Source organism: Coenobita brevimanus, chromosome 68, assembly GCF_032717465.1.
Source record: "Coenobita brevimanus isolate Jiangsu-jjx chromosome 68, ASM3271746v2, whole genome shotgun sequence".
Taxonomy (NCBI): domain Eukaryota; kingdom Metazoa; phylum Arthropoda; class Malacostraca; order Decapoda; family Coenobitidae; genus Coenobita; species Coenobita brevimanus.
Window position 1 is genome coordinate 8,293,909 of NC_137021.1, and position 24,752 is coordinate 8,318,660.

At 40.4% G+C, this 24,752-nt stretch overlaps 1 protein-coding gene across 1 annotated transcript in view; it reads right to left on the reverse strand.

Moving 5' to 3' along the window:
* The window catches only part of LOC145405833 (uncharacterized protein CG43867), a 329,511-nt gene that overhangs the window by 104,966 nt on the left and 199,793 nt on the right, over nucleotides 1-24,752 (reverse strand). Inside the window, exons 8-15 of the mRNA XM_080277076.1 lie at nucleotides 19,323-19,451; nucleotides 18,828-19,044; nucleotides 17,938-18,048; nucleotides 10,372-10,522; nucleotides 9,421-9,562; nucleotides 8,237-8,401; nucleotides 1,765-1,926; nucleotides 498-674 (exon numbers count right to left, since the gene is read on the reverse strand). Of these exons, the coding sequence (XP_080133202.1) occupies nucleotides 498-674; nucleotides 1,765-1,926; nucleotides 8,237-8,401; nucleotides 9,421-9,562; nucleotides 10,372-10,522; nucleotides 17,938-18,048; nucleotides 18,828-19,044; nucleotides 19,323-19,451 (1,254 nt within the window). The remainder of the gene's footprint in view (nucleotides 1-497; nucleotides 675-1,764; nucleotides 1,927-8,236; nucleotides 8,402-9,420; nucleotides 9,563-10,371; nucleotides 10,523-17,937; nucleotides 18,049-18,827; nucleotides 19,045-19,322; nucleotides 19,452-24,752) is intronic.

Sequence of the window (24,752 nt, forward strand, 5' to 3'; positions counted from 1 at the left end):
CTGTGGAGAGATGGCTTAGTCACATCATACAGCCCATGCAATTCTGCAATGTGTGAATTTCACCACATAAGTACTATGGTCCTTTCACCTTAACCTGGCCCAGATTTTCAACCTTTTGCAGCTCATTTCACATAGCCCCCTAGCCCAAAAAGGCAATACTATGGTTTTACATCCTTTCCACTGCGCTTCTTCATAACTAGCATCATATTCTGGTGTTAATTTGTTATAACACTCAGCATCCAAGATGGAGTGATGGCAATTTTAGGCCTGGATAAATTGAAAAGAGTATTGTAATCTGTTCATGAATAAACTTGACATGCATCTGTAGTCGGGTGTTATGCTTTAGAAATGAATGTATTTATTTTACTGCAGCAAGTTCATTTTCAAGCAGTACTTTGAAACAATATAAATAAATACAGATAGGTGATGCTGTGTAAATAGTTTCTTACATACCTATGGATTAAACAGATATAAATGTTGTGGCTAGGTGTGCATACCTTCTCTTGTTTATTGGGCATGATGAGATAGGTGGGTCCTTGGTGCGAAGGAAATATACCAATGGTGACATCCTCCCGTGTGGCATCGTCCTCAGTTGCCTCCTCCCCTTCAGAATCAGATACTCGCTCCACCTCTTCCACCCTGGCATCACGCATGTTGATTTGACTGATAGGATTCTGTACAACATAAGAGATTAATCCTTGTACCAAATGTCTTTGTAAGCACATGATATGAACAATGTCATCAACTGCTGGGACTTCAAAGTGACCAATCCTCTGACTGCTGAAGGGTTTCTTACCTGAGTAAAGTAATTTAGTATTTGAAGAATAAAATAATTTAGTATTTCAATGAATAAATTAACCTGGTGCTCACCACAACAAATACCTGAAGGGATGTTCAGCCCTTCCAAAATTAATCAAGATAACTGTAATTCTTTGAGTGCTAAATACAAATCATCTGCATTATTCAGAAGAACACTGTTTATGCTTAACAGTACTATGAAATTTCATAGCAATATTGTAGCTTTTGAGTGCCTGTTTCCCTAATTGTACATAACCTTTAAGTATTACAAAGCACACAGGAAAACTTATTGCTAGCCAAAGTAAGGGCACTGTTTTAGGGAGCAAATCCATCTAGCTCTGATGATATGCTTTACTTTCAACTTTAAAGTGTTAACCCTCCCCCCCAGTTATTATGATGTCTCTCTGCAATTCATTTGTGCTGCTCCCATACAGCTGTATCTGTCTTAGGGCAGCCTCATAGTAGTGAAACAGTTGGTGAGAACTGTGCCTAAATTGCTCAATTTTAAGTCTTTTCTAGGCTGAATAAAATTATCATGAGGCAGAAGGAGGGGAAAATTAAATGACCATTGCACTGAAGGATTTAATGAAAAATCCACAAAGACAAATAATGATGAAAGAATACAGCTTTAAACCAACTGATTCAGTTATGGAATTACTGTATATAGACAGCTGGTTATAGTTAAAAAAGAAAATCATAATATTCCAATCACTACACATCCTCAGGTTCCAGTTTTATGATCAGCCATGATCCACAGCATTAAGCCCTTACTGTAATGCAGCCCCTCACACTACAACATATTTACCTCATGCACCTCACTCTCACAACATAAACAATCCTTCAAAATAAACTCAACAAAAGATTGTGATTGTCTGGCTAAAGTACTATAGCCAGATTCCCATTAATGTCCAGGTGATCTGGGAGCCACGACAACGACAACAGAGTATCTTGACACTCAAAACCAACCTGATCATTAGGACTCTTGAAGTATATGAACATCTTCCCAATAAGGACACACCAGCAGCGCCGAGCATGTCCATGTTTAACTTTGGTTAACCATCCCTGAAGTGTAGGTTTGTTGTCCTCCTTACTCAAGAGCAGCTTTGTTGCATTTCGTCGCAGCACATTCTGAAAAGCAAGCTCAATATTAGGCAAAAGTTGGCTGTGAGGATAATAATCATGATGATAATAATAATAATCCATCCACCCATCATTCAATCCTACGTTGCCCCGTGTGGAATGCAGAAGCCTGCAGCTAGGTAAGTTGGTCCTGACATTTAAGATGAGTGACCAGCCTCACTCATCCCTGAGTGGCATTACATGAGAAATAACCCCAACCATCCCTTGGATATAAACCTGCACTGGCTCAACCCAACTGGAGTGTTGCAATTACCCACTAAACCACCAGGTGCTATAATTTGGTTATATGGTTACCACCCAGTGTAGCAAATAGTTTCCTGGTGTACAAGAAATAATTTGGCTTGTTACTCAGTGTACAGTCACCCATTGGCAGAAGGGAGAGGAAAGAATGAAGGAAAGAAAGACAAAAGAGAGAGTGTAAAGTCACCCGTAGGCAGAAGGACTAGTAAAGAATGAAGTAAAGAAAGACAGAAGAGGAAGGAAAGAAAAGTGGGAGGAGAGGAAAGGGCAGACACCCGAGAGCAGCACTACATCGTGATAAGAATAATAATAATAATAATTAATAATAATAACAATGTTTAATAATAACAATAATAATAATAATAATAATAATAATGGCTCATTCTCATCTTAAATGTCATGACTAACTTGCCTAGCCCCTGGATCCTACACTCCTCATGGGGCAACATAGGATTGGATGATGGATGGATGGATGGATGGATGGATGGATACTACAGGCAATCATAATTCCTCAATTTCATCCAGATCTACTTTCCCACCCCAAGATGGCGTGAGGTAAGATCCAAAGAGAAAAAAATTTACAGAATAAGATACTAACCAAAGTTTGCCCAACTGAATTAGGCACACATCCATTCACTCACCATTCAAGCCCCCAGAATCTTAGCTCCACCTGATAGGCCTAAAAGTATTCTGAAAGTAGCTTCACACTCACCTGTCTGACAGTCAATCTAACAACTGTCATGTAAAAAAAAAAAAAAAAAAAGGTTGCCACACCCTAGTCATACATTCCTCTGCACAAACTTCATTTAGCCAGCTTGATCATCTGTCAGTTCCAAGTCTTGTTAGGCCCTATACCTCTTTCTTACACACTCATTTACCATGACTACACACCTTATTCTTGGCCTAATAATCCATCCATCCATCATCCAATCCTATGTCACCCCATTAAGAAGTGTAGGATCCCGTAGCTAGGCAAGCTGGTCCTGACATTTAAGATGAGACTGACCACCCTCACTCACCCCTAAGTGGCATTATATGAGCAATAAACCTCAAACACCCCTTGGATATAATCCTACATAAGCTCAATCCGATTGGAGCACCTTAATTACCCACTAAACCACCATGTGCCATAACTTGGTTATATGGTTACCACCAATAATAACAATAATAATAACAACAGTAATATTAACCTTTCATTCATTCATTCATCATCTAATCAAGTGTTGCCCCACGAGGAATGTAGAAGCCCGGGGATAGTCCTGACATTTCAGATGAGTGTGACCAGCCTCACTCATCACTGAATGATATTACATGAGCAATAAACCCAAACAACCTTTGGATAAAAACCTGCACTGGCTCAATCCGACTGGAGAGCCTTAACTGCCCACTAAACCACCAGGTGCCATAATTTGGTTATATGGTTACCACCCAGCATAGTTAATGGTTTCCTGGTGTACAGGAAACCAGTTGGGTTGCCAATCTGTGTAGAGTCACCCACAGACAGAAGGAAGAGGAAAGAATTAAGGAAAGAAAGACAGAAAATGAAGGAAGGAAGAGAGGAAAGCACTGGATCAAGTGAGTGGATGGTGAAATAATAATGGTGATAATAATAATCATCTTCATACAGTAAAATTCCTCTCATTTGGTATCTTCGGGACCAAGCAGGTGCCGAAAGAGCAAAAACTGCCGAATGACTGGGAAAACCTCCCAAAAAGTTTCTAGCAATCATGCTCGGTCACCCCAGTACAATCACAGAGTCTAGCAAGTATTATTGGTCAACCCTAAGCACTAAATCGGCCTTCTGTTTCTTAACCCACGGATTGCACAATTACTTTTTTTTTTATCCCCCCCTGTGGTGCGCAAAACATTAAAAAAAATAATAATTTTTGTTTTATTATAAACTTGAAGATAAACATCCAGGGCATCATCTGGTGAAAAAAATCTCTCTCTCTCTCTCTCTCTCTGTGTCTTTGTGTTGTGCCATGCTAAGTTTGTGCAGGGATAGAGTAGTGGGAAAAAAAAAAAAAGTTTTTGTTTATTATAAACTTGAAGATAAACATCCAGGGCATCATCTGGTAAAAAAAAAAAAAAAATCTCTCTCTCTCTCTCTGTCTCTGTGTGGTACCATGCATAAGTTTGCTTGGGGGTGGGCAGAGATGCACAGCCACTGGAAGGTTAGCACAGCCTTAGCTGTGACTCACAACACGGCCCTTCCCAGCCTGAGATGTGACTTGCAATCCACGGGTTATTGTTGATTATAGTGGAAGAACTCACACCAAAATCTTCCATTATCTTTTTCCTAGGAAGAGCTGTCTCCAATTTTTTCAATAATTCAATCTTCTTGGTGATAGTCAGCACCTTATGGGTGCATTTTTTCACAACACCAGTAGGCTTTCCACTAGCAGAGGTCATAGTGCAACATGAGAACGAGTGGATGACCATAATATTTAGCACAACAAGGTTTCCAAACTTTTGAAAGGTCCCGCTCACAAAGCCAGACACTTACGAGTCATGATGGCCAACAGCATAAGCAGTGTTGGCAAGCAGAAATCTTCAAAAGCGCTAAGCTCAACTTTAAAACTTGCTATGCTGTAGGTACTATTCAAACTTTCATGCTAAATTGGACTTCAGAATGTGCTAGATACAGAAGAAAATCTAATATTTATTGGCACTATATTATTATGAAATGCACTAGATCTAGTACTAACAATGTCAAATTGGCTGATCGGCTCAGCATACATGCCGGAAGAGCAGGGAACTTTTGTCATGGGACTGTTTATGAAAACCTCCTTGGCATGAGTTTGCTGGATCGTATTATTATGGCAACTCGTGACATTGTATTATCATTATTATGGGAATGCTTGAACAATGTTGAAACCCACAGAACTTCGCTCAGTCAGTTAACCGCTCGTGTTTGCACTCAGATTTGAAACAGAGTTTTCATAACATTCATCACTGCTTCATAAGTGACCGTCTTTATGTATAGACAGTGCGTTTCACTAAGTGATATTTTTGTGTAATTTTCATTCCCATGCCTTGCTTCTCTAGCCGTTAAGTTAAACCACGCCCATTTCTCACGCTCCTGTACCTGCCATGGGAACATTAGTTAGTTAGTGTCAGACCACCACGGGAAGTAGAGGAATCGTGAGCAGTGTTGATACGCAAGGCCCCCATCGTAGCGGCTACAATCTCTAGCAGTTCTACGATTCTCGCATCTCCCCACCGAGTTGGCGATCAGCAGCAGTGGACGTCAATGGTGCAAATTAACAGCGCATCGAACAGACAGATGCCCAGACTCTTCGCAGCTAAAGCCCCAATTTCCGCCACTGACCAGTATTTTCGTTCTTTGTTTTTTCTAGGCTTAAGATTATTTAGCTATTGTTTGAGTGTGTGAGTGACAGTAGAGTACAGTATTTCCTTTGCTTGATATTTTGAATTCACTTTGAGATTCTTGTAATGTAAATTCATTTTGTTGTAATTAATAAATTTACAGTTCTTCTCTTTGGGCTCAATTAAATGTAGATTTGTGTTTAATTTCTCCACATTGTGCTTACCTTAGTTTGCCACTCCTAGTTTGCACAAACTTCTTACATTAATCACAACTGGTATTTAAGCCAGTTCTTTCGTATTAATTCTTAAATCCGCTGTGCCAGCCAGGTGTTACCCCCAGCATGAGTCTGTTCATTATTAGTAGTATTATTATTGATTATCAGGGGTAAGGACACTTTCTCAGAGGCCAACAATATCAACAATTCAGCATGTGTGAACGATTAGTCTCTGCTGTATACTGTTGAGAAAGTTTATGAAATTCTCGTCTTTAAAGATTCGGTGAAGTAAGCCAGCATAAAGTAAAATTTATTATTTGATTTCCTAAGTTGATTCCTTTGTGTCAACCGAATGTTTAATTGCATTTTGTTCATATTTCCACTTCCCCCATTGATACTCCTAAAGACATGAAATACTGTTGACACTCCTAAAGACATGAAATACTGTAAGACCAGCTGCTGATTGAGAGGACTTTTACTGTAGTAATAACAATGATACAGCAGACTCTCAGTTTATGTAGGACCGATATACATTAAACACATTTTGCTTCCTGGTGTCCAGGAAGGGTAACTGAATAACCCCTTGTACAAACAGCAATGGGCAATTATTATAGACAGATAATAGCAGTAATATAATAAAAAATAACAATAATAATATCAAAAGTAATAATAATAATAACAAACAATATAAATAATAAGAACAAAAGAGTAGGTCACGTGGTGTGGTCTCACATAGCAGCGCAAATGATCAGTTCGGAGAGGGAAAGGTAATGGACCAATTAGCAACTTGCACACTAAGGATTAACTAAAAGTGTGATCCAGCAGCCAGACCCAGGAAATGTTCATTCCTCTGGACAAGCATCTGTGTGAAACTAGTCAGGATTAACTTCTGTCTCAGACTCGTGTTTCTCTATACCACTCATATACAAATACTGCAATAATAATAATAATAATAATAGCAACAGATCTTCTCTTTCTCCAAAGTGACATTCTTCAACAGAATTTACTAGTGCTCAAAACCTCAAAATAACAACACAACTATCAATCCACAGGTGGTATTCCATCACACCAGTTGCCCAACAAAACAGTCACTGTATGCTAAAATGAAGTAAAAACACTGGATAAAACTGTCTTACATTCATACACCTCAATTGAGTTTACGTGCATATTACAAATAGGAGTACCAATGGTAAAATTTTAGGAAACATTCCCAGCCAAGGCACCAAGATGCTGTGGTGAGACGAAAACCTTCATTATCTTACATCTCTAACTTCTCACCCAAATAACTAACCATATTATTTAACTCACCTCCCACTTTTGGTCTCATTAACATTTCCTCCATATGACCATTTCATCTAATCACCCTCCTCTCTACCCATTTCTCCCATCCTTTCAGTTACTTATTACTCTTTTTTTCCACTTCAAGTGGTTCTACAATGAGTGACAAGCCTAACGCCCAACAACTTACAAAATCATTGACAGTACAGAGTGGTAACCATACAGGTAACCAAATAATGGGATGATATGGGGTCTACTATGATGTCCCTGTTAGCAAGGTGGAGAAATACATATGCACTGTCCATCCAGGAACAAAACCTCCACATTCATATCCACACCTCCCTGTTGTGAGGCACTGTCACCACAAAGAAACACTGGTTCACTGCACAGAACAACCCTGCAGAGGCAGCTGCTTGTCTATGGTTGATGGATCTGTTGGACCAGACAGACCAGTGTTACCCAGAAACAACAACAACAACAACACTCTTCTCTACCATTTTATGTCATGACTTGCTTAGTTCACATCTTTCACTAATTACTGTTTTTTATCCTATCAACTGTAAGCAATCCATTTACATTCCTTATCATTCCCATCTCTATAGCTGTTATTTTTCACCCAGTTCCACATCCATACATCACTGAGGCCACTATCATACTCTCATGCAACAACTCTTGCACCCAGCAAAATTACGCATCTCTCTCTTCATATCAGGCCTTTGCACCTATGGCCATCAATAACATGCTTTAAATAATTAAACAATATTTTACTTTCACAGCCTTACTGTTCATTCCTTATTGCTTAATGTACATCTAAGCAACTTTCTTCTGCCTTGACACTCTTCATCATTCATTCTTACCTCAGCAATCAATGAGCCTCCCCACTTCTAATTTCTCACTTACACCCACAGACCAAGACGTCCCTAACAAAGCTCAGCAGTTTGCATCCCTGTCCTTCACGGCAGTACTCCCACATTGGAAATATTCATACACAAATTATGCCTCATCTAATGGTTAGAACATCTCAGTCTGAGTGGCATCCTTGAATAGGTTCCAGGAGATTATAGGAGGTTTCTTGATAAGTACTGCCATCAAGAGAAATGGGTTGGTCATCCAACTTTAAATGTACTAGACTAGAGCAGCCTATACATGTGCCCCTAAACCTAAAAGGGGTTAAAATGTGATTAGCAGTTTCTTTCTTTATTTTTTATTTTTTTACTTTTCCTTTAATATCTCACCTGCAGCACTCGAACCCAGTCCTCAACGAGTGCAGTATTGTCAGCTGTGAGGTAGTAAGTTTTTTTGCCAGTGTTGACTTCAAAGGTATGGGCACCCTCTGATCTTGTGACACGACACACCTCATTTAGAGTGATCTGGCCAGCTGGCTTGCGGTGGATGTCACTCTGTTGGGATTATTTAATAAATGGTGCTAATGAATATACAGTACCACAGTGTTGTGTTGGGGCATGCTGGGAGGGAAACACACAAACATAGAGGGTTTTGCCTGATCAAAAACCCTTTTTCATTCTGGGGAGGCCATATAGGCACCCAGAATGAATGAAATCCACAACAATTTTAATGAGTACAGTAGAGATGAAACTGAGGGAACCATCAATAAGAGATCTGTATATTTCATAATACTTAAGAAAAAGAAAGAAAAGCAACTAAATCTAGAAGTGTCTCAGAGTGACAGGTACTTGAAGTAACTGGAGGTGAGGGGACTGTAAAGGACTCGCCACATTTGAACACTGACCACATTAGTACTCTGTCCTCTACAGTACATTTTGAGGTTTCTGCCTGCTTATATCACCAGTAATGTACCTCACTGTTTAATATCTTAGTATTAACTGTTCAAAGCAGGCACTTATGGAGTAAATTTCCTGACACAGAGAAAACATTAGAAAAGTCAGTGGGTAGAACTATCTCCAGACTAGAGGACAGCAACAGACTGTATCCTTTTTCTTGAAACTCCATACAGAGAGGATAAAAGTGCACTGTGACTGACTTACTGCTCCTGGTGACATAAAGCATCAGGCTTCATTCAAAAAGTATTTAATCTTATGGATGACACCTAAACAATTGTTGCAGCTCCTGTTCACAGTTTGAGCTCTATAACAAGTGAAAAATGACACAGGAACTTACGTCCGTCTTAGTTTAAATGGTTAGAAACAATTGTTATACGAATAATTCACTTTTAACAACAGATAAGTGCAGTACATAGTTGTACATAAAGTATCAGCCTGTCCTCTTAACAGGACCATAAGGATATTGTGACAGTACATGTGTAACAAAAATACAAGTCTTTACTCAGCTTTACCTCAGTCAGATCTGTACAACACATTTTTTATTAGAAAAGAAAAAACTGCTCTATAAACAAAACACAACTTCACTAACTGTACAGTCAAGAGTAACTGGCACTCACCTGACTCTTCCAGTAAGTCAAAGTTCCATCCTTGAGCACAAAATATCTCTTCTTCCAGGTCTTGAGCTTTCCACCTAACTTGGTCAGGTAGCCTGTCTTCTCTAGGGAGCTTTCACGTCGGGGGGACACAGTGCCAATACTGCTGAAACGTATTCTGTTATACAAAAAGTGCACCACTGCACTCAACATGGGAAACTCTGAGTTGCTTATTCAGGCTATAGGATATTTTCTATTATTAAGATGTACTTAAGTTCCCCTTCAAGTTCTGCAACTACACATTTTTGGGTCATTAACCCCTTCATTACAGTGACAACTTAAATTCATAATCTCCAGTTTATTTCATTCAGTTTAAGCTAGACTTTCTGAGCTGGAAGGTCAAATAATGCTTTCATTCACTCTTCTAAATTTTCCAAGCTGAATACTTGCCTAGCTGCAGCAAAAAAAAAAAAAAAAAAAAGGGGGGGGGGTTAATGCTTTGAGGTCTTTTGTGAATTTTTCCAAATGGCAATACCCAAAATAAATATTCTGGAAATTCTGTACAAAATATGTACAAAGTGGCTGCAAAACATAATTAATAATGCTTCTGTGACACCTGGGTTCATACAGTGTGATGGCTCATCAGTTCCATCTCAGCTATCTTGCAATGAATACAGAATCTGACTGCCAGACTCACTGTAAAATGAGGATAAAAGCTATAACAAATGGAATTCATGGACTCCTTGGGCTGCATCTGGTTCTGAGTTGCAGCTGTAGAACTAACAACACTCGGTTAAAATGCACAAATGAATTACAGAAAGAAACAAAACAAGCATTAATACTGTATAATGACATGGTAACAACAGAAGAAGAATAAACATCTTCTACTCCTTCAAAGTTGCCAAATAGAAAATGTACAATTCCACAGCAAAACACCAAGAATATCCTTTGCATTCCTTCCTGAATGATACTCACTGGCTGGAAGTGAGTGTGTTGGTGGTGGTCTCAACACATGATGTCCTGGCACTGAGGGTGGGTGCCATTGTGGACTCTAGGGACCCAGTGTCGCTGCGGGCATCTGGCGGGATTGCATAGTCATCGGATACGCCAGACTCAAAGGAGGTATCTAAAAGGGGGCAACAAGTTAGTTTCGGTTCATGTGATCTCACCATCAGTAAGATTTCTCCCTATATAGGAGTTTGTTTTTAATGAAGGTGCTGTACATAATGTACTGTACATTATGGTACACTACAATTTAAAAGTGTTTTTTTAAGTACTGTACTTCTGATGCTACTTTATATATGATCCCGAAGCAACTTTCCTACTTCTATAGAACAGAAAGTCAAACAGTGTGCTATTTGTGTATACTACACTCAATAAGTAAAAACGTAATGTGTGTGTGTGTGTACAGACATAAAAAAAAATAATACAAGTAAAACAAACATTTGTGGTAAAGTTTTCCAGTGCAGTTGGTAAACGCGATTTGCATGGACTGGGTACTTTAAAATTTCTTAATACAATAAATGCTGCAAAATGCAAAATGCACTGAGCAAACCAAATGATCTCACAGACTACCCTAATGTATCGTATGGTAATACAACACAGTAGAAGTTGTGGAAGCAATGAAGAAAGTTAAATCGGGGAAAGCCCCAGGAATTGATGGAGTGTGTGGTGAAATGCTGAAGTATGGGGGAGAGATAGTAGTAGAATGGATGTGGAAGATGTGCAGATTGGCCTGAGAGGAAGGTAGAGTCCCGGAGGATTGGAAGTCAGGTATAATTATTACCCTGTACAAAGGAAAAGGGGAAAAAGAAGTGTGTGGTAATCATAGGGGCATTTGTCTTCTTAGTATAATAGGAAAAGTGTATGGTAGGATACTTATAGACAGAGTTAGAGAAAGAACAGAGAAATTAGTTGGAGAAGAACAGGGAGGCTTTAGGAAGGGAAGAGGTTGTGTAGATCAGATATTCATTCTTAGATCTTTAGTGGAAAAGTTTCTAGAGAAGGGAAAGAAGTTGTATGCGGCTTTCATGGATTTGGAGAAAGCATATGACAGGGTGGATAGACAAGGATTGTGGAAAGTGTTAAGAATATATGGAGTAGATGGAAAGTTGTTGAATGCTGTGAAGAGTATGTACGATGGTGCGAAGGCTGCAGTGCATGTGGATGGTGAACTAAGTGAATTTTTCTCTTTGAAAGTTGGGTTGAAACAGGGATGTGTCATGTCTCCATGGTTGTTCAATCTGTACATGGATGGGGTAATAAAAGAGGTACAAGGTAGGGTAGTGGATGTTGGAGTGGCCCTGGTGAGAGAGGATAGTGTTTGGAAACTCCCTGTACTGTTGTTTGCAGATGATACTGTGTTGCTGAGTGAAGACAAAAGGGAGCTGCAAGGCTTGGTGGATGAGTTTGAGAGAGTGTGTACGAAACGGAACCTAAAGATGAATGTAGGGAAGAGTAAAGTGATGGTCTTTGAGAGAGGTGAAGTTAGTGAATGTACAGCGAGGAATTGGAAAATGTGAGTACGTTTAAGTACAGTATTTGGGTAGTGTGATGAGTAAGGATGGAGGTTTGGAGGGTGAAGTGCTTGAAAGGGTACAGTAGAGAAGAAAGGTTGCTGGTTCTTTGAAAGCAGTGATAAGAAACAGGGAAGTGAGCATGGAAGTGAAAAAGTTACTACATGACAGAATTGTGATACCAACTCTAACGTACGGAAGTGAAGCTTGGACATTGTTGGAAGGACACAAGTCAAGAGTGAGAGCAGTGGAAATGAGTTATTTAAGAGGAGCCTGTGGAGTCACGTGGAGAGACAGGCTGACGAATGAGGATATAAAGGAGCGTTGTGGTGTGGATGTGGATGTGATAGGAAGCGTTATGAGGAACACACTGAGGTGGGTTGGCCATGTGGAGAGGATGGAGGGTGAAAGACTGACGAAGAGAGTGTATGTGAGTGAGGTGGAGGGGGGAAGAGGGAGGGAGAGGCCGAGGATGAGATGGAGGGATGGGGTGGAGAGGTATATGAGAGGGGGGGGTGTGAGTTGGGAGCAGGGCAGTGAAATGGCGGGGGACAGGGCGACTTGGAGGCGATTTGTTTGTGGCCACCCCAAACGGGACTGAGGCGTCTGGCTATAGATAGATAGCTTAATGTGTGCATAAAACAACTCCTGTCAAACAATTATTAGTCTTGATAAATTAGTTGCATGCCAGACTGAATCCTACTGCAGTACAATCAATGTTCCTGTGCTATAACTACTGGTATACAGTTCCTAGTCATCAGCAGAACTTGAACATACCTCTTCCCAATACAGTACTTCCCAGTCATTAGTACTCAAGTTATAAGTACACAATGATTGGATGGTTATATAATGAGAAAAGTTGCTCTAGTTTTACTGCTTGCAATGCTTAAACTGGCACCCAAATTTTTCTAAACCTCAGATATAACAATCCCTATTAATTTGTTTCATATGCATCTACAGTTTAGACATAATTACAGTATCATTATTTGTTTATCTCCAAATCATACTGATTTCTGTCGTATCATTTATAAAGACTCCAACACCCTTGCATGCTCCGGCCTTGGTCACCTAATGGCGGCTCTCCATGCTGTTTGATCTCTGGCAGCCTCCCTATTCAGTCCCTTATCCATGAGGTCACATTCTATGACCTCGTCCATGGTCTTTCTTGGTCTGCCTCTCACAACCCTAACCCTGACGTTCACAGTTCTCACTTTTCACACCCAAGTGTCACCCTCCCGCCTCTCCACATGCCCAAACCATCTCAATCTGCCCCTCCTCATCACAACACCAGCACACTCCAGTGCCATCTGTTCTTTCAACTCTTCAATCATAAACCTAGCTCCCCCATGCCTCACATTCAAGGATGCACTTCACATCCATCTAATTGTTGTCATTTCTGTATGTTTGAGCCTAAGAAAATATTCTTTCTTTACTGTCCAGGTCTCATTACCGTACTGCATTACACTAATAAAGTTTTTTATTATGCCAATAAAGCTAATGATAAAAAAATATATATCACTATGTAATACAGTGCACTCTCAAAGACCCTAACATTTATTTTTGCTCCCTTCAGTTTAGATTTCATTCTTACATCCATCCACCCATCATCCAATCCTACATTGCCCCATGAGGAACGTAGGAGCCCGGGGCTAGGCAGTTGGTCCCAACATTTAAGATGAAGGTGACCAGCCTCACTCCTCCCTGAGTGGCATTACATGAGCAATAAACCCCAACCATCCCTTGGATATGAACCTTCACCGGCTCAATCCGACTGGAGCGCAATAATTACCCACTAAACCACCAGGCGCCATAATTTGGTTATATGATTACCACCCAGCGTAGTAAATGGTTTCCTGGTGTACAGGAAACCATTTGGCTTGTCACTCAGTGTAGAGTCACTCACAGGCTGAAGGAAGTGGAAAGAATGAAGGAAAGAAAGACAGAAGAGGGAGTGTAAAGTCACCTGTAGGGAGAAGGACAAGGAAAGAATGAAGGAAAGAAAGACAGAAGAGAATGGAAGGAAGGATGGAGAGGAAAGGGCAGACACCCAAAAGCAACACTACATCGAGTGAGTGGATGGTGAGCGCCCCCACCTACATACTTTCATCTATTCATTCATTCATCATCCAATCCTACATTGCCCCATGAGAAGCGTAGGAGCCCGGGGCTAGGCAAGTTGGTCCTGACATTTGAGGTGCTCCAAGTCAGAGGGGCGACCGTGCATTTTGCTTATTTGCTTTGACATCTAATTACCAAACCGTTATATACTTTAAGCATGTCATGTTTACCACCATTTTAATCATCTTGGTTAGCACTTTCATGCTAAACAATAAAATGCATAAAAGTATAGTTTTACCATTGTATAATTAGCCATGTCAAAGTTTAAAAACTAATTACCGAAAATAAGCAAAATGCACGGTCGCCCCTCTGGCTCGGAGCACCTCATTTAAGATGAAAGTGACCAGCCTCACTCATCCCAGAGTGGCATTGCATGAGCAATAAACCCCAACCATCCCTTGGATATAAACCTTCACCGACTCAATCCGATTGGAGTGCCGTAATTACTCACTAAATCACCAGGCGCCAAAATTTGGTTATCAATGTAGTAAATGGTTTCCTGGTGTACAGGAAACCGTTTGGCTTGTCATTCAGTGTAGAGTCACCCCACAGGCAGAAGGAAGAGGAAGGAATGAAGGAAAGAAAGACTGAAGAGGGAATGTAAAGTCACCTGTTGGCAGAAGGAAAAGGAAAGAATGAAGGAAAGAAAGACAGAAGAGGATGGAAGGAAAGAAGGATGGAGGAGAGGAAAGGGCATATACCCGAGAGCAGCACTATATTGAGTGAGTGGATGGTGAGCGCCCCCACCTATCACATACCTCCAGACAAATCCACCAAGCCTTGCAACTCCAATTCATCTTCACTTAACAATACAGTATCATCAACACCAGTAGAGGTAATATCCAAACCTGCCCTCCCCTCACCAAGGACATTCTTATTTCTATGCATTTCACTTGTATCTTCTTACCTCATGGTCATACAGTATAACACTTCTCCATAAGTTTTGTAAAGAGTACCCTTAGTGCGTGCACATGCACGCGCGCACACACACACACATCACTCGCAGGGTCAGTGGTAACATTCTTGTCTAGCATCTGCCAAGACGGGGCTTCACACCTTGCTCAGGATGCAAAGAGATTCATTGACGAAGCGGGTGGTCACTGTCCTCCTTTTGTGTGTGTGTGTGTGTGTGTGTGTGTGTGTGTTCTTACCTAATTGTTCTTACCTAATTGTATCTTTACAGGAATGAGTCAAGCTCGTACTGTCCCGTGTCTTAAACCATATTTATCGTACATATCCTTAAATTTGTGAATTGTTTTGGCACACACTATTTCATTCGGTAGTGCATTCCATTGATCAATTGCTCTGTTTGGGAAACTGAATTTCCTTACATCTTTATCACCTCTCTTCTTATGCAGTTTTTTGCAGTGGCCTCTTGCTGATGCTTCTCCATATGTTAAGTAATCATTTATGTCTATTTTCTCCTTTCCTGATATGCACTTATATACAGTAGCATTATCATGTCACCTCTTTTCCTTCTCTCCTGTAGTGTTGGTAGATTCAGTTTATTTAGTCTTTCTTCGTAGCTTAGGTCCCTTAAGCTTGGTATCCATCTTGTAGCGGCCCTTTGAACTTTTTCAATCTTGTCAATATGCTTTTTGAGATGAGGACTCCAGACTACTGATGCGTATTCCAGGGTTGGTCTAATGAATGATGTTATTATCCTTCTTAGCATGTCTTCATTTATGTATGTGAATGCTATTCTCATATTTGCAAGCAGTGTATACATGTTCCGCACCTTCTCGCTGATGTGGTCAGCTGGAGATAGTCTGTTATTGATAATCACACCTAGGTCTTTCTCTCTTTCTGATGTGTATAGGGTTTTATTTCCTAACTTATAATCCCAATCAGGTCTTTTTCCACTTTTACCAAACTTGATTACATGACACTTGTCCACATTGAATTCCATTTGCCATGTACTACTCCATTCATGAAGTTTAATTCTTCTTGTAGCTCCCTACAAGAGTCTGTGCTAGTGATTCTCCTTTGTATTTTTGCATCATCTGCAAACATATTCAGATAGCTCTCATTTCCAGTGTTACTGTTTATATCAGTGTGTGTGTGTGTGTGTGTGTGTGAAGGTCAAGGCTTAGCCCTTAGATAACTCTCAGCTCTCTTCGAGGAGGGTAAAATGCTGATGATCACAACAATCACGTGATCCTGACCAACCCAATGAATTACACACACACACACACACACACACACACACACACACACACACACACAGGCTCGGTGGTAAAACATTCTTGTTTGCCATCTGTTTCACAACATTACATCTCATACACCTACTGACTATGACTTCTGGTTTATCAATATTAACTCAGTTCCTTTCTTTCCATCCAAATCCTCCACCTCATGCACTTCTCTTTGGCCTTATCCATGCTTTAAGAAACTAGTCTGCAATGAAAATTTCATCTCTATGGTAAACAGTGAAAAGCCATACCCAACTGAAGGGGTAGAATCATTAATACCTATCTTACTGAAATAGGTGCAGTGGCTGAAAATGAGTATAATTACACAACTTAGTTCTTGAAATGTAATTATTCTTCATTATCCTCAGCCACATCCCTTTGATTCCAAAAAATGGGGAAAAAACAAATCACAGAAGGAATGAAGCCTTTAACACGATCTCTCATCCTCCCTCATGTACAAGTAGACCCTCGCTATACTGAACCTTGATATAACGGATCTCAGATTTACTGAACGCCTCTGTGCCCACCCAAGTTTTGCTGGCTATACCAAACTAGAGTCGATAAATGGGGCAGTACTGTTTACAATACATGTTTGCTACCCTTTTTACTCCAACCTAGCCTGAAACTGCCCTCATCCCACTGTGACTGCTGAGTTGTAAAAATTGATTATAGTAATACTATATTAGTCATGAAGAAGTGTTCTGACAAGGATTGAAATAAGAAGCAAAAGGATAAAATTATGGGGCTAGGTTAGTGTACAATACCAGAATAGGATATTATTGTCATTTATTTTCATTCATGTGTCTGAATTCAATCCGGAGAGGTGACCCTCGGATTCCAGTTAGTTCCATACAGTGAGGTTCTACTGTAGTACTGGAGTTAAAAGCCTGCTTGTAACAAAAGTTTAGCAACGTAAGGGCATCACATCCCTTGTATATAACAAAAGGAAGAGGCTACCAGCCCCATACTCTGCCTCATTTAGTTGTCTACAAACATTACCAGAAAACACACACTGCTATAATTTACAGGTACATACGGCTGGTGGCAAATGGGGGCACCCATCATCCACTCCCTTGATGCAGTGCTGCCTACTTCTTAATTCACCTACCTTCCTCTCTTCCTACTTCTCCCTTTCCTTCCCGTCACATTTCATTACTTGTCTTTCCACTTCACGTGGCTTTACACTGAGTGAAAAGTCCAATGGTTTCCTGTAAGCCAGTATACCATTTACAGTGCTGGGTGGTAACCATGTAACCCCAAAACAGGGTGGAGTGGATCCTACTATGCAAAATGGGCAAAGAAATACAATATGGCATCCATCCAGGAACCAAATCTCTACACTTTTCCCCATGCCGCACTGTCACAAAGCGCTGTCAACCACAATGGAACACAGGTTCACCGCATGGCTTGACCCTCTATGGGCAGTTGCTTGCCTGTGGCTGATGGGTTTGCTCGGCCAGACAGACGGAGCTGATCAACAACAACTGGTATATGGCAGTATGAAGATGTGTGGGGTACAAGACTGAATTCTGTATCCTAAAATTCTATTAAGAACTCAGAATGTATACAGTACAAATAAAAATACACAACTATTTACAGTCCCATTACAATATTGGTTATTAGCCATCAGGTACAGTACTGTGAGACTGTTAAAATGAAGCAGTGGTAATGAAACATGAATCAAAAAGAACCAACTGAGGCAAGACAACACCAACCCTGCGGAAGCTTAAGAGCAGGCAAGGAATCTGGTAATGGGTCAAGCATAGCATCGGGTGGGATGGCATAGTCTGCATAATCACCTGATTCTTGAGATAACCGACTGGTGTCTGTGGGATGAAAACACAAAAGAAAATGGTGTCTATAAAAAAAAAGGCTAAACAAAAGTCATGTTGACAACAAAATCATTAATAGAAAATGACAGGCATAAGCAGTGGAGAAAAAAAAAAAAAAATGTCAGGTGAAAAGTATTTAGTATGCACAATACAGCACACCCAAGCTATGGAACTCAAATAAAATATTGAAATTCACACTCAGCAGTGCAATCTGAGCTGCAGATGCAAGCAATTGCTCTTCACATTAAGAAAGACATCAACTGTGTGTGGTAATATAAAGGAAGATTTAAACTTGAAACACTTGATGGATTCCATAACAAACGACATTAGCAACAAGCATTCAAGCTGCACTCCTTTGTTGTGATACATAAGAAAGGATTTTATATACAGTGTTTGTTTGAAAAATCAGATGAATCACTGGGTGACACAAATCATATTTACAGATTTTGTGTCATAACACAAATGTACTACATAAGTGGCATAACTATGTACAATGCAGTGTGATTTAAAATCAGCAACATGCACTACTGCTTGTCTCTGGCCATGTTCATTCCTGTATTGGGGGCTTTATGAATTATCCATGCAAATTACAAGAATTTACATTAACACCTGGTGTGAAGCTAGAAAGCACCTTTTTTTGTAATAGGGCTGTATACAAAATTCTATAGAAAAGGCTACTGAAGCTTCAGTGAATTAAAAAATGATGAGCTGTACCAAAACATCTATTCATATAAAAAACAGAGGCTCCTGAGCTTAAAAAATGTGCAGCTCACCTCTCCTCATGCTCTTGGAAGGGGAGGAGCCTGAAAGCTTGGCAGGGGAGAGAGAGGAGGTCTTGCTCTTGGAGGGTGAGCTGGAGGAGGACTCAGTGGAGGAAGAGGGTGTGTGGGAGGACAAGCCTCGGGAGTCTGAGCCCCCACAGTGCTCCTCACCGTCAGAAGAGTCCGATGAATCTCCAGTGAATGGCACAGACCGGATCTGACTCGCACGCTGTATGCAGACACGAACATAACTATTTTACACCCAGAAGAAATTCATGTAGTTATCACAATTGAAACAATGTGGTACTGAAAATACAACATCAAGAGAGCTATTTCTTTTTCAATTACGGGCAAGGGATCTTAGTAAAGGGTTCCACAGTTCAGTAATACAATATTTGTTGTCCTTTCAAGATTATCTATGAAATATGACCTTACTGAACTGTAGCAGCATGTTATCAGTATTAAAGACTTACAAATTTTAATGAAGCAATACAAGAAAGCACTAACCCCCTTGACAGCAGCATAGACTGGGACATGTATTTCTGGGTAGCTGCCCAATCCAGAGGTCCTCACACGGCCCCCTGGTCCCTCACCTGGCCCCATTACCCCACATCCTGATAGTCCTTCCTGTGCCACCTGCAATATCAATGATAAATGTCACTTACAAAATCATTTAAGTACTGTATCAGCATTCCTTTTTATTTTACTATAGTCCTTCCAAAATTACAAGATCGATTAGGTGTTGTCCCTCACAGGAATTCCTCTACATGCGATGTGGCCACAGTTTCTACTGGCCCAATTATTGGATTAGAGACAAACTTCAAGGGGCAACCCTCATGCCCAGCTCACTACCTGTCTCTCTCTCTCTCTCTCTCTGCATATAAAATCAACATTTTATGGAGATTTATTTTTATAAAATGTCAATATGGTTTTATGAATTATAAGAATTTGAGGAAAAACCTCCTGTCTGTCTGTCTGTCTGTCAGTCTCTCTCTCTCTCTCTCTCTCTCTCTCTCTCTCTCTCTTTGCATATAAAATCTACATTTTATGGGGATTTATTTCTAAAAAAGTCAATTCAGTTTTATGAATTGCTATAATTTGAGGAAAAGCCTCCTGACTGTCTGTCTTCCTCTCTCTCTCTCTCTCTCTCTCTCTCTGCATATGAAATTTACATTTTATGGAGATTAATTTCTATAAAAAAATCTATACAGTTTTATGAATTATTATAATTTGAGGAAAAGCCTCCTGACTCCATCTTTGATGGCGGTCAGAGAGGAAGTGACCTGCGGATTGACACCTGACCCATCCTCACTGACTAACCTACAAGCATGACAGCGTTGGAAAGCAACGTTGCCAAGTGTTGAGGTATTTATAAAAAGTCATTGTTATTATTGAAAACAATAGGCATTTTCTTACACTATATAGCCTTATTGGAGAATTATATATACAGTATATATACTGTACATAAATTCAATTTAGAAGAAGTACATAGCTGACATGAGACAGAGAGATGTGTTTTGGTACAAATTCGGCAGCGTCGCACGAAGTGGAATTCCTGTGAGGGACAACGCCCAAATGATCTCGATATTTTGGAAGGACTATACGTGTTCTTCATTTCTTTCCTTGTAGAGTGTCATCTATCTATCTATCTATCTATTGCCAGATGTCTCAGTCCCGTTCGGGGTGGCCACAAACAAATCGCCTTCACGTCGCCCTGTCCCCCGCCATTTCACTGTCCTGCTCCCAACTCACACACCCCCCTCTCATATACCTCTTCACCCCATCACTCCATCTCATCCTTGGCCACTCCCTCCCTCTCCCCCCCTCCACCTTACTCACATACACTCTCTGTCAGTCTTTCATCCTCCTTCCTCTCCACATAGCCAAACCACCTCAGTGTATTCCTCCTAATGCTTCCTATCACATCCATATCCACACCACAACGCTTTTTCATATCCTCATTCGTCAGCCTGTCTCTCCATGTGACTCCACAGGCTCCTCTTAAATAACTCATTTCCACTGCTCTCACTCTTGACTTGTGTCCTTCCAACAAGGTCCAAGCTTCACTTCCATACGTTAGAGTGGTATCACAATACTGTCATGTAGTAACTTTTTCACTTCCATGCTCACTTCCCCGTTTCTTATCACTGCTTTCAAAGAACCAGCAACCTTTCTTCCCTGCTGTACCCTTTCAAGCACTTCACCCTCCAAACCTCCATCCTTACTCATCACACTACCCAAGTACTTAAACGTACTCACATTTTCCAATTCCTCACCATCTGAATGCTTAATCATACTTCAGAGCCTTTATCTCAACAACATATGGTACACTCACTCTGTATGCTGTGTCTAGATGTTCTCATGGCATAACTAGCCATAAACTAAAGAAGTCTGTGCTTACACAGCGATTTGGCAAGAAAGATATTTCAGATATTATTTTTATGAAAGCTTATACTAAAAATAGTGGAACTCTCTTATTTCTACTAAAAAAATACCTGAAATATTAGATGGTGGCATGAGCACTGACCATCCAATCAGTGAGCTGGAAACAAAAACTGGCCAAGTTGAGAGGATAACAACTACTGTCTGAGACAAGAGTGAAAGTAAGAAAGAAGCAAGAACTTCATATGGTTAGTTACCTACAATTTTCTGAAGAGAAGATGCCTTCCAGTTTATAATTTTTGTCTCTTGATGTACATTCTAAAGCTGATGAATCTGAGCACATTATTTTTGATAATTCAGATAATACAGTATCGATTTAAATAATAATGTTATGTTCACGTGCCATGGCATATGTCCGCTGTTTCATTCTTGATGGCTTTGTACATGCTTATGTGTATCAGCCTTGTTCACCTAATGGCAGCTCTACAGTATAAAAACTCATGTAAGCTGGCTGCAGCTTCTGTGAATCAAGTTTAGTAATTCAACATGTAAAGCATGAAATAAGTGGTGATAATGTGTGGGATGCCTTGTATGATGACACAGTTAATTTAGCTTGAATGACTGACACTGATCCTCCACAATGTTGCACCATGTTTCCCCACAAGCAATGTACAGCATGTCACAACAATATACCTGTTGATAATACCAGCCAATACAGGTACCTGAAAGGGTCCCTGTATTTTTCTTATGATAATCACCTGATTCATGAACTGGAAAGCTATCTGTTAATTCTGTGGACTAGAAGCATTTTTCAGTTCATACTCCCTACTTAATTTTCAAATTCTCACACTTAACATTCAGGATCAGATGTATATACCTTACCTACTATGACATCATCATGATCATCTATCAATCTATCTACTGCCAGACGCCACAATCCCACAAAGGGGTGGGCATTTGACTTTGAGTTATTTGTTTTACGGGGAGGGGCACTAACCCTCCACGAACCCACTTGCTGAGATGTAAGGAGCACATATGGTTTGGTTATATGGCTACCACCCAGCGTTGTAAATTCACCACTAATTTTTATGCTCTGCTCCACCATGGCAAACCCCTAACAAGGTATGACCATGGTAAAACTGCCTCCATGCTACTTCGTTATTTGCTGATCTCAGGTTCTGCAACCACTCTGTTAAACTACGATATGTGATCCTTCCACCCGGAGATATTAAAGTGCAAGTTAATCTTTTAGCATAAAAAGGGTTAATTTTCACACATCACTTTTTCACACCATCTAATGACTTTTTCACACCATCTATTGAGGTTGCCGTACTGGATTGCATTTAAAGATTTTTGCAATTTGTCAATTTCCAGTGGGTTGTATGAAAATTTTAATGAGGGCACAAATTGCTTCATTTTGATGCCATCACCAATTGCAGAAATTTTATGCTTTTATTCCTATAAATAAAGAAGTCTGCTTTATGGCCTTGACCTTTTGGGGGGTTACCTTGGGGTTGACCTGAACATGCTGACTATCATAACAAGGGCACACTGTCAACTGGAGAGAATTCGTCTGACACCTTAACTGTCAAAATTGGTCTATAACTAAGGCATGAAGGGCACATGAATGTGCGTACACCTTGTCCAGGTAAACCCTTTCACTTTCTGTGCTTACACTCTGCCTAGGTAAACTCTTTTGCCTTGGTCTTTGTATCTTTCCTTCTTGCTGGAAGTTTGTTTTCATTTACCCTCCCCAAAGAAGAGTGACTGTTACACACCCATTAACTATCACCCAATTGCTCTGACAATCTTATTTATAAAGTTTTTAAACCTATTATTTACAAAATAGAAATTTAAAGCACCTTTCCTATCATAACTCTTCCAGTCATTAGTATGGGTTCCACCAGGGGCACCCCACTGGCTCTTCTCACCTTCCTTTCTGGCTCCTGGTCATCCTCCTTTCGGGACATTGGCAAAAGCTTTGCCACTGAACTCCACAATTCCGAGGCTTTCAACTGAGTCTGGCAAAAATCTTTAATTTCCAAACTGCCCTCTTACAGTTTCTATCTTATTAGTTCCTTCATCTCTAGCTTCCTCTGGTCATTCCATTGCTGCTGCTGAAGACTGCCATCAACCTTCTCACAGCACTATTAACAGCAGTGTTCCTCAAAGCTGTACATCTAACCCTATCCACTCACACACTGATGACTCCACCCTTCACCTTTCCATTTGCTTTATGCAATGTTTATCACTGCAGCTGCTTCCACTAACATGGGATGAGATTATGGGACACCTAATTTTTGGCCTGGCTCATATTTCTGAAGTAACTTTGTTTTTAACTAATCAAAAATTAACTTCTAGCATCTTCTGACCATCAAAATATTTCACAGGTGTATCTGTTAATATTTAACAACATCCAACTCAATCCCAACCTGGAGTTTCATTTCCTTGGAACTTTTCATGGAAAGACATTAGGTGTGTTAAGCTGACTCTGTGCCTTCTTTACTCCCGCACAGCTGCTGACTTTTTACAGCAGTTTTCTCTCCCTGAGTCAAGTACAACTCACGTGTGTGTGTGTGTGTGTGTGTGTGTGTGTGTGTGTGTGTGTGTGTGTGTGTGTGTGTGCATTTTGGGGGGTGGGGGGTGCTTCCCCACATACAGCTCCTCTCAACAGGGTGGCATCAAAGACTTTCATCTCATTAAATCTCCCCCTCTTACTGGTTTCTTTCAACCCTGTCTCTCTGCCATACTACTGCAGCTTTATCTCTCTTCTATTGCTAAGTCAATGGTCACTGCTCTTCTGAACTGTCTGCTTGCATCCCTACTCCACTACAGTGGGCATGCAGCATCCATCTGGCGGCAAGCTCTCACCCCTTTTCTGTCCAGGTCTCTAGTGCAAGAGTTAACCGATGCTCCCAGTCCTTCATGTATGTAACACATCAACTTTTGAACTGTCCTCCTCTGTCTGTAATTCCCTCTGCCTATGACCTCCAATTTTTAGAACTCCATGTGTCCAAGCACCTCAAAATGAATGGCTCTTGAATTTGGCTCTGTAATTTTTTTTTTTCTTTGAGGGAACAATCTGGTGGGCTCCTAGCATCTGCATTAAAAAATAATAATAATAATAAATAAATAAATAAAAATGGACATATGGATGGAAAACTCTCATTCTGGGTCACCCACCCGAAGTCCTCAATTTCGTCTTTGAGAATCACCCTCAATCTCACTTAAAAAGACTTCCTTTGGCACCCTATCTATGCGTATTATTCGAATATTTTCATGCCATCTCAATGAATTTCTTTTAATACATTCAGAAATTCTACATCTCACTCCTACTGCCCTTCATGACATGCCAGGAACAATCCAGAAACTTCTATGAACACTTGACCCTCGATTTCCTGGACTAAAAGGGGGAGAGACCAGTCCAGGAACCCCAAAAGTCCGGGAATCGCACAAGTCCGGCCCCTCATACCATTCCCCGGACTATTACCATACTTTGTCTGAATTCTCCAATATTGTCCAGCAATTATTCCAATATTAGAGCATTCTGGAATG